General features: G+C 42.7%; 1 protein-coding gene across 1 annotated transcript in view; it reads left to right on the forward strand.

Moving 5' to 3' along the window:
• The first annotated feature begins 4,051 nt into the window (after positions 1-4,051).
• The window catches only part of LOC145342213 (uncharacterized), a 125,361-nt gene continuing 115,715 nt past the window's right edge, over positions 4,052-13,697 (forward strand). The window contains exon 1 of the mRNA XM_080187573.1: positions 4,052-4,244. Coding sequence (XP_080043699.1) covers positions 4,119-4,244 — 126 coding nt within the window. The 5' untranslated portion in view covers positions 4,052-4,118. The remainder of the gene's footprint in view (positions 4,245-13,697) is intronic.

Here is a 13,697-nt window from a genome sequence, read left to right on the forward strand (position 1 = left end):
TGTGGTCCCAACACTGGTTCCTGAGGCACACACGAGTCACTGATCGCCACTCATCACTGGTTCTCTGTTCACAGGATCACCAGCAGGGGTGCAAAATTTGGAGAGAACCAAAAATCATAAAGCTCAGCAGGTCGGGCAGCATCTGTCAAGAGAGAAACAGAATTAACCTTTTGAGTCTGATATGACCCTTTTTTGGAATTTCTCTCTCCGTAGTTGCTGCCAGACCTGATGAGTTGTTGCAGCATTGTCTGTTTGTATTTCAGATTTTCAGCATCCGTGGTATGTTGCTTTTATTTTATTAAAGGCAAGTTTCATTCACTCTTGTATGGGAAATTGGAGTCGTCTTGGCTGAATTGTAAAGTATACTTGTGTTGGAAAGGGCTGCCATAATGGCTCAACATTAACAAGTTGTACTTCTGTTCAAATAGTCCAATAATTGTACTCATTCCAGCAGCGTCAAATCACCCTAATTATATTGTGGAAACTACCAGCAAAAAAAAATTGTGTGTGCAAGTTAGCACAGCATTTCTACTGTTTGAGGAAGATCTGTGCAAGCCAGGAATAAGTAAAGCATAACATTTCAGGTCTATGTGGGTATGCTTTGAGGTCAACCTGCCTACATCCAGAGACAAAATCATGGGGTTTGTCACCAAATGTCATCAGCAATGTTTTCAGTTGAGTCTATCACATAGATTTGCCATGAACAATGATTATTGCCAGTAATCCTGTTACATAAAGAAGGATCATATGGCACAGTGCCAGGAGACTGACAGCATTTGGGCCTGGGGATTTCCTTCTTTAGAAAAATATTAGGAAAAGATGTCAGCTTATCATTATTTAAATTTCTCTCTTTCTGTATTGTCCCCTTTGTAGGCTTTTCACTCCAACTCTCCTCTCTGATTTACCTTTCTATTTGGCCCATGCTGCAGGTTTAGCATTTTTCATTTAGATTTACATTTTCAGAACTCCTGATCTCTTCCCCTTGTCTCTTCCCAGTCCTTTATGCCCTTTTCTTAACTTTATAGCATACATCATAATCAACTCCCCCCCCCGCCGCCCCCTGCTACTTATAAATATCGAGATTCCTCTCAATCTCTTTTTCCTCCAACCCTCAGTTTTTTTCTTATTTCTTGACGGATACTTCTATTCTTCAAGGAAGTTCCAGTGACCAGAAATGAAGCCATAAAGCAAGACTTTCAAACAACTGTTTATGAAGCATTGTATGCCTGTTGCTGAAATGTACAGCAGCAAAAAGTCTGACAACACTAGGTTTTAGTCCAACCGATTTATTTGCTAGTAAACTCACAAGCTTTCGAGGGTGAGTTTACTATCAAATAAATCGGTTGGACTAAAACCTGGTGTTGTCAGACTTTTTACTGTGTTTGCTCCAGTCCAATGCCGGCACATCCACATCATGGCTGAAATGTACAGCAGATGCTCCAACTCCAATGATGTGAGATATTGCCAAACTGTTCTTCATTGTGCAGCTAACTAATGTAAAGAAAATACATCTCAAGGGTTCTGTCTTCAGGGGTTGCGTATTGTGGATCAACCTGCCTGTGCCTTAAACCCACAACTACCACCCAACCTCCTCCATCCCTCCTCCCTAACCCTCCATGCCCAAGACTTATCTGTTTTAATGGATCCATTGGGCCTTTGTCGGCTTCCTTGTTGCAGTCCTGGCAGTGCCAACTATGACACTCTTGGTGCTGCCAGCTCCATCAATCCAATTAAGTACAATTCTTAAGGACTGGACTTCCTCCCTAGTGATAGGCTGAAGTCACACACTGAGCCCGTTTTGGCCACTCATGGAATTTTGTTCTTCAACACTTTATGGCCATGGGGTGGGTCAGTGTAAGACAGATCGGCACCACAACAACTTTCCTTCTAAGGGGGTGTGGGGGTGAGCTGTCCCTCATCCTGTAATATTCAGCCCACTAAGTTGTCAGTTCTCTCCTCAAATGTGTTTCCAGCATTATCCATCATTAGTAAAATGGAAGGGATAAATATCTAATTGGGCAATAGATTTTATACACCAAACATATCAGTGGTAGTTTAATAGCCTATCCTCAACTTTCCAAATGCTAATTGGGTTAATTTTTCAATCAAATGGTTTCTTTACTAGTTTGTAATTTATTAACCAGCAAAACATATGTAAACTATATTCTATGAATATGACATAATTTTTCTTATTGCCAGATTAGCTATGTCAGATGCGACATTATCTATTTCCCTGAACCTTCTCCTGACTTCCAAATTTGATTTCTCAAGAATTCATTTTTGCGCCATGCTTAATTATAAGATTAAGTTTTTATTTATTAGTCACAAGTAAGGTTTACACTAACACTGCTATGAAGTTAGTGTGAAATTCCCCTAGTAGCCACACTCCGGCACCCATTCAGGTCAAAGCACCTAACCAGCACGCTTTTCAGACTGCAGGGAGAAACAGATGCACCAAGAGGAAACAATGCAGACATAGGGAAGATGTGCAAACTCCACATAGACAGTGACTCAAGCCGGGAATTGAACTTGCAGTCACGGTGAGAATGTTGGCTGGCTTTTTTTCCCTTTCTTAGCCCATGAACAATTATTTTTGGAAATGAGTTGTTTAATTTGAAACTAGCTGCAACGGAGAAGAGATATGGTAGCCCAATCCAATGATTTCATGATGCATCAGTTTCCTTTATGTAGCTGTCTGTATTTCTGTCACTATATTGTATAGAGTGTATTGTGTAGAGCATATGCCTATTTGCTTCCACTACCTAACAGACCAGCTTAAACCCAGAAATTTTTGTAAACATTGAAAAGCATCAAGTTGCTGTTATGTTTTTGGAAACTACTGACACCTCATGTCAACCACATCTTGACAAGAGCAAAGTTCAAGGGAGGAATGCTGACTTTGCCCACTGCACTACTCACACAATTTTTTAAGAAGTTTATTTATTTGTGTTTTAAGTAGGCTCACATTAACACTGTAGTGAAGTTACTGTGAAATCCCCTACTTGCCATATGCTGGCGCCTGTTCAGGTACACTGAATGAGAATTTAGCATGACCAGTTGACCTAACCAGCACATCTTAGGACTGTGGGAGGAGACCAGATCACTCAAAGGAAACCTGCACAGACACGGGGAGACTCCGCACAGACAGTGACCCAACCTGGGAATCAAACCTGGGTCCCTGGTGCTCTGAGGCAGCAGTGCTAACCACTGTGCCACCAGTAGTGACACTGCCAGAAGTTTACATCATTTTCTGCTTCCCTAATAGCTCAATAGATGAATGCATCACCCAGTTACCTAATATTTCACCACTGAGCTAAGAATGAGAAAAAGCCACTCAGCATCCTCAACTCTAACAGTCTCCCAGTGAATGTTGTTGGATCAAAGAGTGTTGTAGATTAAAACAGGATTCAGTTCAGATGTGATATTCCCTCACTCCCATCGGCTAAACTGAGCTGGAGAGTAAACTAAAAGAGAATTACTGGTGCCCATTTAACATAAGCACGTAATTTCAATTTCAGAAAAGAGAATTAGATATATTTGAAAGGGAAAGATGCAGGGTTAATACACTAATTTCTGACTAATAGGCTCTTTCAGACACAATGGGTTGAAAGGTCTCGTTCTGTGCTGCATGATCCAATGGTACAGAAACAAAGGAAATACAATGCAGAGGAAAATATAGGTACAAAACTCACAGAACACAAACAAGTCTGCACATTCAGTGAGAGAAACGTTGCATCATTTATTAAACTGGAGATCTGGGTATACTAGGTTGTAAGAACCCTTTGAAACTAATCACTTCGCAGAGGTCTTTCGGATTGCAAACAAGTAACGGGTTAAAACCACACACTAACTTCCCAATAAGTAACAGTGAAATCCCAAATTCCCAAGTCCCGCCCTTGCGCTGCGTTGGTTTGGTGCTCATATTTTGCGGGGAGAGGTGATTGGCGGGGCTGGATGTCAATCTAAGAGGAGGCGGTTGGGGAGGGGAGCGGCGGCGGTTGTGTTGGGGGAGATGCAAGTCAATGTCATTTCCGTAATGGATGTACTGTAGCAGTTAGTGGGAAGAAGAAAAAATATCAATGGGAATGTGATGGAACTGCGAGTAATCAGAGGAGATTATGGAGAGCAGCAGAGAGACAGCCAGCATCTACCAGCACATTCATGTGCAGTTGCAAGGAGGAGCTCCATGGGGCTTCACCCTCAAAGGGGGGCTGGAACATGGAGAGACCCTCACTATCTCAAAGGTAAAAAAATTAGGAAACTAATGCACCCCCTCCCCCTCGAAAGTGTCCATTATCGCTGCATAGAAAAAAGTTGGCTCCTTCATTGTTTGCTTGTGTTTTGATCAATGACCCATTTCAAAGCAGAGGAAAAATCCCAAAAGTTTTTATTTTAAATTTCAAATCGAAATGTGGTGTGCATAAGTAATTAGGGTCTTAAATGATCAGCGTGTATTCGTTTCTTCCCAACAATTGTTTGCAATTGGAAGGGAATTTGGGAAATGCAGTTTAAATAACATTGAAAACAAACTTAATTCTGGCAAAAAGTTACTTATGAAGGATGTGGTGGGAAGAATTAAAAAAAAATTCTCAGGCTAGAAGATATTTTTTCTCTAATAAACTTTTTTTTTCTGAGGGCACTGTGGCATTTGAAGGACATAGTTCCCATTATTTTAACTTTGCATTTTAAAATAGCTGTGCTGGGGCTATTGCAGGGAGCTTGTTTTAATTCCACCTTGGGTTTGGTGTTTAGTGCCCCGCGGGCAGTGGAAAGGTTTGTTTTGGAGCGCAGGGAACAGAGAGGCACCGGCAGGAACGGAGGGTTGATGTATTATTTGGGTAAATGATTAACAGTCCTCTCCACCAGCGAAACTCGCCCCTAGCCTGTACTCACTCTCTACTGGAGAAAGTGCACGGGGATCTGTATGGAGCCGATAAAGTATCCAACGGTACACTGTAGTTCAAAAGAAGTTGTCACGATGTTGCTTTACTTGTGGCGAGGAATATACGCAATTCAACTTTTAGTATTTATGCCTTTTGTTTTACTGCATTGTTGCTGATTAACCCGTCTCTCTCTCTCCTCCTCCCCCCCCCCCCCCCCCGTACAGAAATGCACGGTCCTAGGTTCAATTTCTCCAGTGTACTGATTTCAACTGAACAGCAGTGAGCCATTACAATCCTTTTAATAGTTGTCGCCAGACCAAGAAAAGTCTTTACTTTTGTGGGCGGGTGGGAAGCCATGGAAATTGCCAATCGGCCCGTCGATCCTCCGCCAATCATTTAAGATCATGGTTAAATTGGTTGTGGTCTCAGTTCCACCCCCCCCCCCCCTTGATTTCAGTGTCTACCAAGAAATCTGCTTAACACTGCTCTGAATAAATTCAGTGACTTAGGTAAGATTATTCACCCATCATCTCGAGTTCAAGAGAAACCACTGATATTTTGTTGAGGGAAGGAATTTGATTTGATTTATTATTGTAACACACATTAACATAGCGAAAAATATTGTTTCTTGTGCTCTATACAGACAGCAAATCGTTCATTGAGAAGGAAACGAGAAAGTGCAAAATGTAATGTTACAGTCGTAGCTAGAGTGTAGAGAAAGGCCAACTTAGAATGCTTGGGAGCCTCCTATTTTTAATGTGAGCCAACAGTTGTTGTAGAAGAGGTAACTTGGTGTTTTTTGGGAGGGAAGAGAGGTTCAGCGCGGAGTGGTGTTTCAGAACAGAGGCACATGGTTTAGTGATCTTGTGCTCTGCTTTCCTCTGTCCAATTTCAATGCTGCAACTACTTCTTTCTGAGTGCTTGCAACTAACGTTTTGATTTGATTGTGGGGTTGAGGGGAACAGGGGAAGGGGTTATGGAAGAGTAGGGATTAACTGGCTGCATGTACACGACGGCAACCAATCCTAACACACCACCTCTGCTCACCCCTCAGTTGCCCCAGATTTGTCATGCAGCAAGTCCAACATCCAATAGTGGGTGTGCAGAATTTTCCTTCAATGAAGTATAGGGAAGAAATGTCTTTGGCCCAAGCATCCACTTTCATTCACTAGCTTCTGGCTTCACAGTTCTCCCTGTGACTGTTGAGAATCAGTTGGCATATTTGCAGGCTCCGTGTCCTGTATGCTTCTGAGCTGAGCTTTCAAAGAACAAACAAACAAAGAACAGTACAGCACAGGAAACAGGCCCTTCAGCCCTCCAAACCTGTGCTGCGCATTGGTCCAACTAGACCATTCGTTTGGATCCTTCCATTTCCAGGCTGCTTATGTGACTATCCAGGTACTTCTTAAACGATGCCAGCATGTCCACCTCCACCACCCTACTTGGCAGTGCATTCCAGGCTCCCACCACCCTCTGCGTTTAAAAAAAAAAAGTCCCTCTGATATTGGAGTTATACCTCGCCCCTCTCACCTTGAGCCTGTGACCCTTCATGATCGTCACCTCCGACCTGGGAAAAAGCTTCCCACTGTTCACCCTATCTATACCCTTCATAATTTTGTACACCTCTATTAGGCCTCCCCTCATTCTCCGTCTTTCCAGGGAGAACAACCCCAGTCTACCCAATCTCTCCTCATAGCTAAGACCTTCCATACCAGGCAACATCCTGGTAAACCTTCTTTGCACTCTAAAGCCTCCACATCCTTCTGGTAGTGCGGCGACCAGAATTGGATGCAGTACTCCAAATGTGGCCTAACCAGCGTTCTATACAGCTGCAACATCAGGCCCCAGCTTTTATACTCTATACACCGTCCTATAAAGGCAAGCATACCAAATGCCTTCTTCACCACTTCGACTGTGAGTCTACCTAGATTACCTGTCTGTGCCACTGTTTAGGTTCAAGTTCAGAGGGTTCTGTGACTGAAGAGATGACAGAGATGGGGAGGGGCAAGGAGGGATTTGAAACTAAGGATGAGAGTTTTAAAACTTTCGGCTGTGCTGGACTGTGAACCAGTATAAAGAAAAGAACAAAACAGGCCCTTCGGCCCAACGAGCCCATGCCACCATTTTAACATTGAGTCCCTCTCCACCCATAAGTCAGCAGGCACAGAGTGATTGGTGAGTGGAACTTACTGCAAGTTAGGAAATGGGCAGCAGAGCTTTGAATGAGCTTAAGTGCGGAGAAGGAAGATGGGAGACTGGCTAAGAGAGCCTTGGAAGAGTTGGGTCTGGAGGTAACAAAGAAATGATTGATTTTAGTAGCAGAAAGAATGAGATGGGAGTGGAAATGGGCAGCGTTATGAGTTGGAAATAGCTGCCTGGATAATGGTAGAGGTGGGTTGCCTCACATCCTTTAAGAAGTACCTGGATGAACACTTGGCACATGATAACATTCAAGGCTATGGGCCAAGTGCTGGTCGATAGGATTGGGTGGGAGTTCAGGTGTTCCTCGCATGTCGGTGCAGATAACATAAGAACTAAGAGCAGGAGTAGGATGTTGGAGAAGTAGCGTGATAAATTAGAAGCAGCATAGGGGTTGAAACATGGTGTGAATTGTTTTCTCACTTTGTAAAATGAAGTGACTTATTCAGGGGAAGCGATGGAATTGCCACTGGAATAGTGATCCAGAGACCCAGGGTAATTCAATGAAAATATGGAATTAAAAGTCTAATGATACCATTATTGATTGTCATGAAAATGCCACCTGATTCACTAATGTCATTTAGGGGGGGAAATCTGCCATTCTTACCAAGTCTGGCCTACGTGTAACTCTAGATCTACAGTAATGTGGCTGACTCTTAAAAATGCCCTATGAAATGGCCAATCAAGTTCAAGGGCAATTTGAGATGAGAAATAAATGCCATTGATGCCCATATCCCATGCGTGAATAAAAAAAATTTGATTAAATAAAACCACCCAGGATGAACGTAATACACTGTAATTTGCTTCCTTGCATTGGCACCCACCCACCTATATCCTCTGTCTTTGGATAATGGACAAATGAATATTGTTGTACTTTGTTGTTTAGATGACAACTAATGAATCATTCTTTTAAAAAGCAAAGCTGATAGCAGTGAAAGATCAACTCAACAGTTTCACCAGATTACACTTAATTTGTGAATTGAGAAATTGGGAATTGACTTGAGTTTTTACTAACCTCGTGCTGTTATACATGATTGAGGATCCGCAAAACTTCCAAAGATAAAAACCCTTTAGTGATAAGATCAGGTATTGTATGGGTGTTATTGCAGGATAGCTTGGTACTAGGTCCAGTGGCAGTTTAACAACTAGATTTGTTGTTGGTCTGAAACTGCCTGTTATCAGCTGCAGTCTTTGCTAATTTCCACTCCTTTGTTTTTCTTTCCAAAAATATATGAGGCTTCCAGATAAATACTGGAAAATCACAGTGTTGAAATACCCTTTTGGATTAGTAGGCATAGTGTAAGCAGATGGGGTATACTTGTGGGTGAAACTATAAGCAGGTTATTTGCTAAAGACCTCTTACACTTTTTTCATAGACTTGGATTACAATATTTAAATCAATATAGATGAGAAAGACAGGACCAGAAAAATGTTTGCAATTTGTCTGGCTGGGCTAAACAAAAATCTCCTAATCTCACTCTCTGCCTCCCTGGATAAATGTCCAACATTTGACTTGATTTATTGTTATCACATGTATTTGTATACAGTGAAAAGTATTATTTCTTGTGCCTTATACAAACAAAGCATACTGTCTGTACAGAAGAAAGAAAGGATTGTAGAATGTAGTGTTACAGTCACAGCTGGGCTGTACAGGAAGATCAACTTAATGTAAGATGGATCCTTTTAAAAGTCTGGCAGCAGGAAAGAAGCAGTTCTTGAGTTGGTTGGTACGACACCTCAGACTTTTGCATCTTTTTCCCACTGGAAGAAAGTAGAAGAGAGAATGTCCGGAGTGCGTGGGGTCCTTGGTTAAGCTGGCTGCTTTTCCAAGATGCTGTGAAGCGTAGACAGAGTCAATGGATGGGAGGCTGGTTTGATGATGTGCTGGGTTTCATTCATGACTCTTTGATAACATGTTTGTTACCCTCATGAATCTGCCTATGTTCCTTCATCTAAGCTTGAGCTTATTTGTAAAGTTGTGACAAACTGTAATACTGCTGGAGTTCAGTCATTTTGTTCTGTTGAATGCAATTCCCTCTGAACCTGCTCTTGTCCAAAAGTAAACAAACCCAGGCTTTCAACCAGGTTTCAGAGCTCTAGTGCCTCAAACCAGATGTCAGTTTACTTACCTCTTACAGATGGCCTCTGGTATAGTGACTAGAGGAATGCAGGAGGGAAAACGAAGGTGTGATGCTGGAACATTTAGTAAGGACGGATGGTAAAATATGAGAGGAGGTGTAAAATGTCTTCACACATGAGCTCAGTTTCAGTCTCAGCTGACATGTCAAGACTGTGGATGATGAGGATCGTGTTTGCAAGTGAACAAGATTTTGGAGAGCTTTCTTGTTTTCTTTGTTTTTTGTCATTTATTCCCAGAGTAGCCGAAAATTCTTATTTTTGAATTCAAGATCTTTTATATAAATTATGTTTATTATAACCTGATTGCATTTATCCATGGATTGTCTTGCATAAAATAAGGACATAATATGGGATTTTAAAATGCAGGCTGATTTGTATTTGTGCCCCCTTTTACATTTATACCTGTGGCTTCACTGAAAAACTTGAGCTTTGACCATTCCACTGCACCCTTCACATATCCACCCCCACCACCATCCTGGGCAGTGCCATGGGAGATTGACTAGTTACTTATAAAATTAAATAGGCTGATCCTGATTTTGTTTTTCAATGTTTTGGAAGAATCTCATATCATGTGTTTCACTAAGCCAAATACCTTTGAAATGTTAGCTGTTGAGCAAAGCCACTTTCAGGCGCCTCAGTGAAGTCTTCAAAAAAAGAAACATAAAAGCTTCCTTTGTGAGGTGAAATAATGCAACCTCTGGCCAAAACATGCTTTTTTTAGGAAATGGTGTTAATGTTACACACAAGAATTTGCACGCTTAATAGAGTAAAAAATGCAAGGATTATGAGCCATTTGGAATACTGACGTGCATGGATTTATGGAATAGCTAATTATGACTGCTACTCTAACTGTAAATCCCATCTTGCAGAAGTCATTTAATCTAATTATTATTATTCTATCACCCTGGCTTGTTACTGGTGGGTAAAAGTATAGGATGGATATTTGCTTAACAGGCCCCTTTGGTAACCCTCTATTTAGCTAATTGCATCTGTTCAATTTTTAACGTTTTTTTCCTGGAATGTGAGTGTCACTGACAAAGTCAGCATTTGCTGTCCATCCCCAATTGCCCTTGAGAAGGTTGCAGTGAGCCACCACCACCTAAAACTGCTGAAATTCATTTGGTGTAGGCACACCCATGGTGCTGTTAGGGCAGGAGGTCTGGGATTTTGACCCAGCGATAGTGAGTCATTCATTATATTTCCAAGTCAAGGGCGGCGTTGTGGCACAGTGATTAGGCACACAGCACCAGGGACCAGGTTTACTTCGAGCTTCGAATTATTATCTGTGTGGAGTTTGCACGTTCTCCCTGTGTCTGCATGGGTTTCCTCCGGGTGCTCCAGTTTCTTCCCATAGTCCAAAGGTGTACAGATTAGGTTGATTGGCTGTGCTCAGTTAACCCTAGTCTTGGGAGATTGGCAGAGTGGGAATGGGACCTGGGTGTGATTGTGATAGGTGCAGACTTGATGGGCCAAATTGTCTCTTTCTATGATTCATATGTGGTTTGGAGAGAAAGTTAAAGATGGTGATGATCCCGTGTGTCTGCTGCCCCTGTCATTGTAGGTGATAAAGGCTGGGACCTGAATGTTGAAGAGTTTTTGACATATTGGACCAACAGGAAGCTAGAAAAGATGATGGAGTAGCTCTGTTAATTAAGGGTGGCATTTGTTGAGTGCTGAGAAAAGGCCTTAGCTTGAAAGAGCAAGATGTAGAATCAATTTGGGTACACATGAAGAAGTCACTTGGGGAATAGTCTACAGGCTCCTGAATAGTAGTTGTACAGTAGAGCAGAATATACAGGAAGAAATATATTGAGTGTGTAAGAAAGGTACTGCAATAATTATGGATAACTTTAGACTACTTGCAGATTGAGATAATCAGATTGGCCTGGAAGGTGAGCTCACAGTGTTTTCAGGGCAATTTTAGACCAGCATGTTCTAGAGCCAACCAGAGGGCAGGCTATCCTAGACTGGTAATGTGCGATGAGACAGGATTAACCAAATGTCTCATTGTAAAGTAACCGCTTGGTTACAGTAATCACAACATGATAGAATTCCATGTCAATTTGAAATGGATAAATGCAGATCCCTGTCCAGTGTTGTTTTTATGTTATTCCTTCCTCAAAGTTACACAGCCAATGAGCAGAGTGAACAGGGCAAGCCCTTAAGCTATCTCCTTATTTGCTCCAAAGATCAATTCAAATTGAATCCAATTCATGGTCACTATAAGAGAGACATACTAGATCCAAGCTTACACCTGATCTCAGGCTTGATCCTACACTTGATCTTAGCCAAAGACACAGTACAAAACATTTAAGTGTTATCGTAGTAAAGTGCAATGCTGTTTACATTTTCTGTACAGATCAAGCTGCACTCTTGGGGTGTTTCAGTTCAGTAAAGAGAACATTGCATTTATTTTGTTGCTTTCATTACAGACAGTCAAATCCTTACAAACTATATACATCAGTCATGTTGCACTCAGAGGTGCTTCAATACAGTTACGTACGCTTGGTATTAAACCATAGGAGTTTTACAGTTATCAGCCCCTTAGTGTACATTGGTTGAAAGGTCTTATATAGTGGCCTTTCCCCGTTGCACCTTGGTGGTGGCTGCCCCAAGCTTGAGTGTGCCCCTCAGCACATGTGTTATAGGTCTGGCCCATACCCTGAGCCTGTGCTGCAGAAGCCACCAACTTCATTTAGATATCCAAAATGGATCATGTCCAAAGAGCACTATGCACAAATCTCTAGACAAGGGAGGAAGAAATGTCCCCAATGCCACTCTCGTCCTAAAGGCTGCATTTGTGTGTGACTGAATCCAGCTGTGCGTATATCTTTGATCCACGAACACCAAGTGTCACTACGTGCTGAGGTTCGCCACTGTTTGGAAGGATTGGCCTGGTCATCCTGCAGCAGAATGTTCCAAGCAATTGGGCCATACTGTGTCAGCTGTCCCTCGTGGAAAAACTATTTCAGAAAAACACTTTTGACCACAAAGCGATCAAGCAGTGGTCTTCATTCAATGTCCTCGAGCCCTGTGGGAAAGGAGATGGTGGATCCTGTCAGATGATTTCCTGAGCAGACTGTCAGTCGTTTGGCTGAATGCCTCAGTACCAGAATTTTCAAACAAGCACCAAGACCTAGCTTGGCTGATGGTGAGAAGGGCACTGCCATTATATCCTTCACGTACGTTTGAAGACTCTGAGCCACTGCATGTTGCCCTCAAAGTGGTTGCGGAGGAAAGAGACAGTTGCGCACACCTTGTGGAATTTTCCCTAGCAAAGAAGGTGTTGTACAACATACAGTGATATTTGTCATGACTCATCCCAGGCAGCACTGTCATACAGGACTCTGCTCCATGGGCTGTTCTCAGGGATGCACGCTGAAACAAACATCAACTGCTGCTGGAGGGTATTCAACTTGCTGAAAGATGATCTTTGGTCCTTGAAATAGTGTAGCAAGCAACACAGTTCTATAAACCGGCATAGAAACGTTGAATAGTAATAAAAATGGATCTCTGCTTCCTCCGGAGGACCCCAGCATCACAGATGCCAGTCTTCAGCAAACTTGATTCACTCTAAATGATGTCAAGAAATTATAGAATCTACAGTGCAGAAGGAGACCATTTAGCCCATTGAGTGTGTACTGACGACAATCCAAAGATCAAAAAAAAACAGCCGGGGAAGCAGGTCCTTCGGCCCAACGAGCCCGCGCCGCCATTTTAACATTACCAGTCCTCCCTCCACCCATGACCCTTATCTATGATTATGGCATTCCACATTGAGGGAAACTAATTTAGGGACAATTTATTACCTTCAATCAGCCTAATAGCACATCTTTGGGGTGTGGGAGGAAACCGGAGCACCCGGAGAAAACCCACGCAAGCACGGGGAGAATGTGCAAACTCCCACAGACACTGGCCCAAATCCATGTGCCTGCACAGCAAACAATGATAGTCACTGAGCTGTCGTGTTGCCCAGCGTCTGGTCCAGTTTAAGCGCACGCTAACTACATGAAGCACTAGGCTACTCTCAAACATCCAAGAGCAGCCCTAGTACAACCCACTGCGTGTATGCCCCTCGTTGGACAAGCAGACCGACTTAAAACCTCTGAATTAAAAGAGAAAAATCTGTCCTAGGTCTCATCCCTATAACCCCATATATTTACCCTCCTAGACCCCCTGATGCTGGGGTAGTTTATCATTGCCAATCAACCTAACCTGCACATCTTTAGACTGTGGGAGGAAACCGGAGCACCCAGAGAAAACCCATGCCGACATGGGGAGAACGTGCAAACTTTGCAGACAGTCACCCGAGGACTGGAATTGAACTCAGGTCCCTGGCGCTGTGAGGCAGCAGTGCTAACCATTGTGCCGCTATGCCAGCCACGCTTTTAAATGATTGAAGGCACTAGATACTGCAAAGGCTATAGATAACATTCCAGCAATAATGCTGAAGACCCTGTCCGTCATCCCCAGGGC

The sequence above is a fragment of the Carcharhinus amblyrhynchos genome, chromosome 4 (genome assembly GCF_965287045.1).
Source record: "Carcharhinus amblyrhynchos chromosome 4, sCarAmb.v2.hapA, whole genome shotgun sequence".
Taxonomy (NCBI): domain Eukaryota; kingdom Metazoa; phylum Chordata; class Chondrichthyes; order Carcharhiniformes; family Carcharhinidae; genus Carcharhinus; species Carcharhinus amblyrhynchos.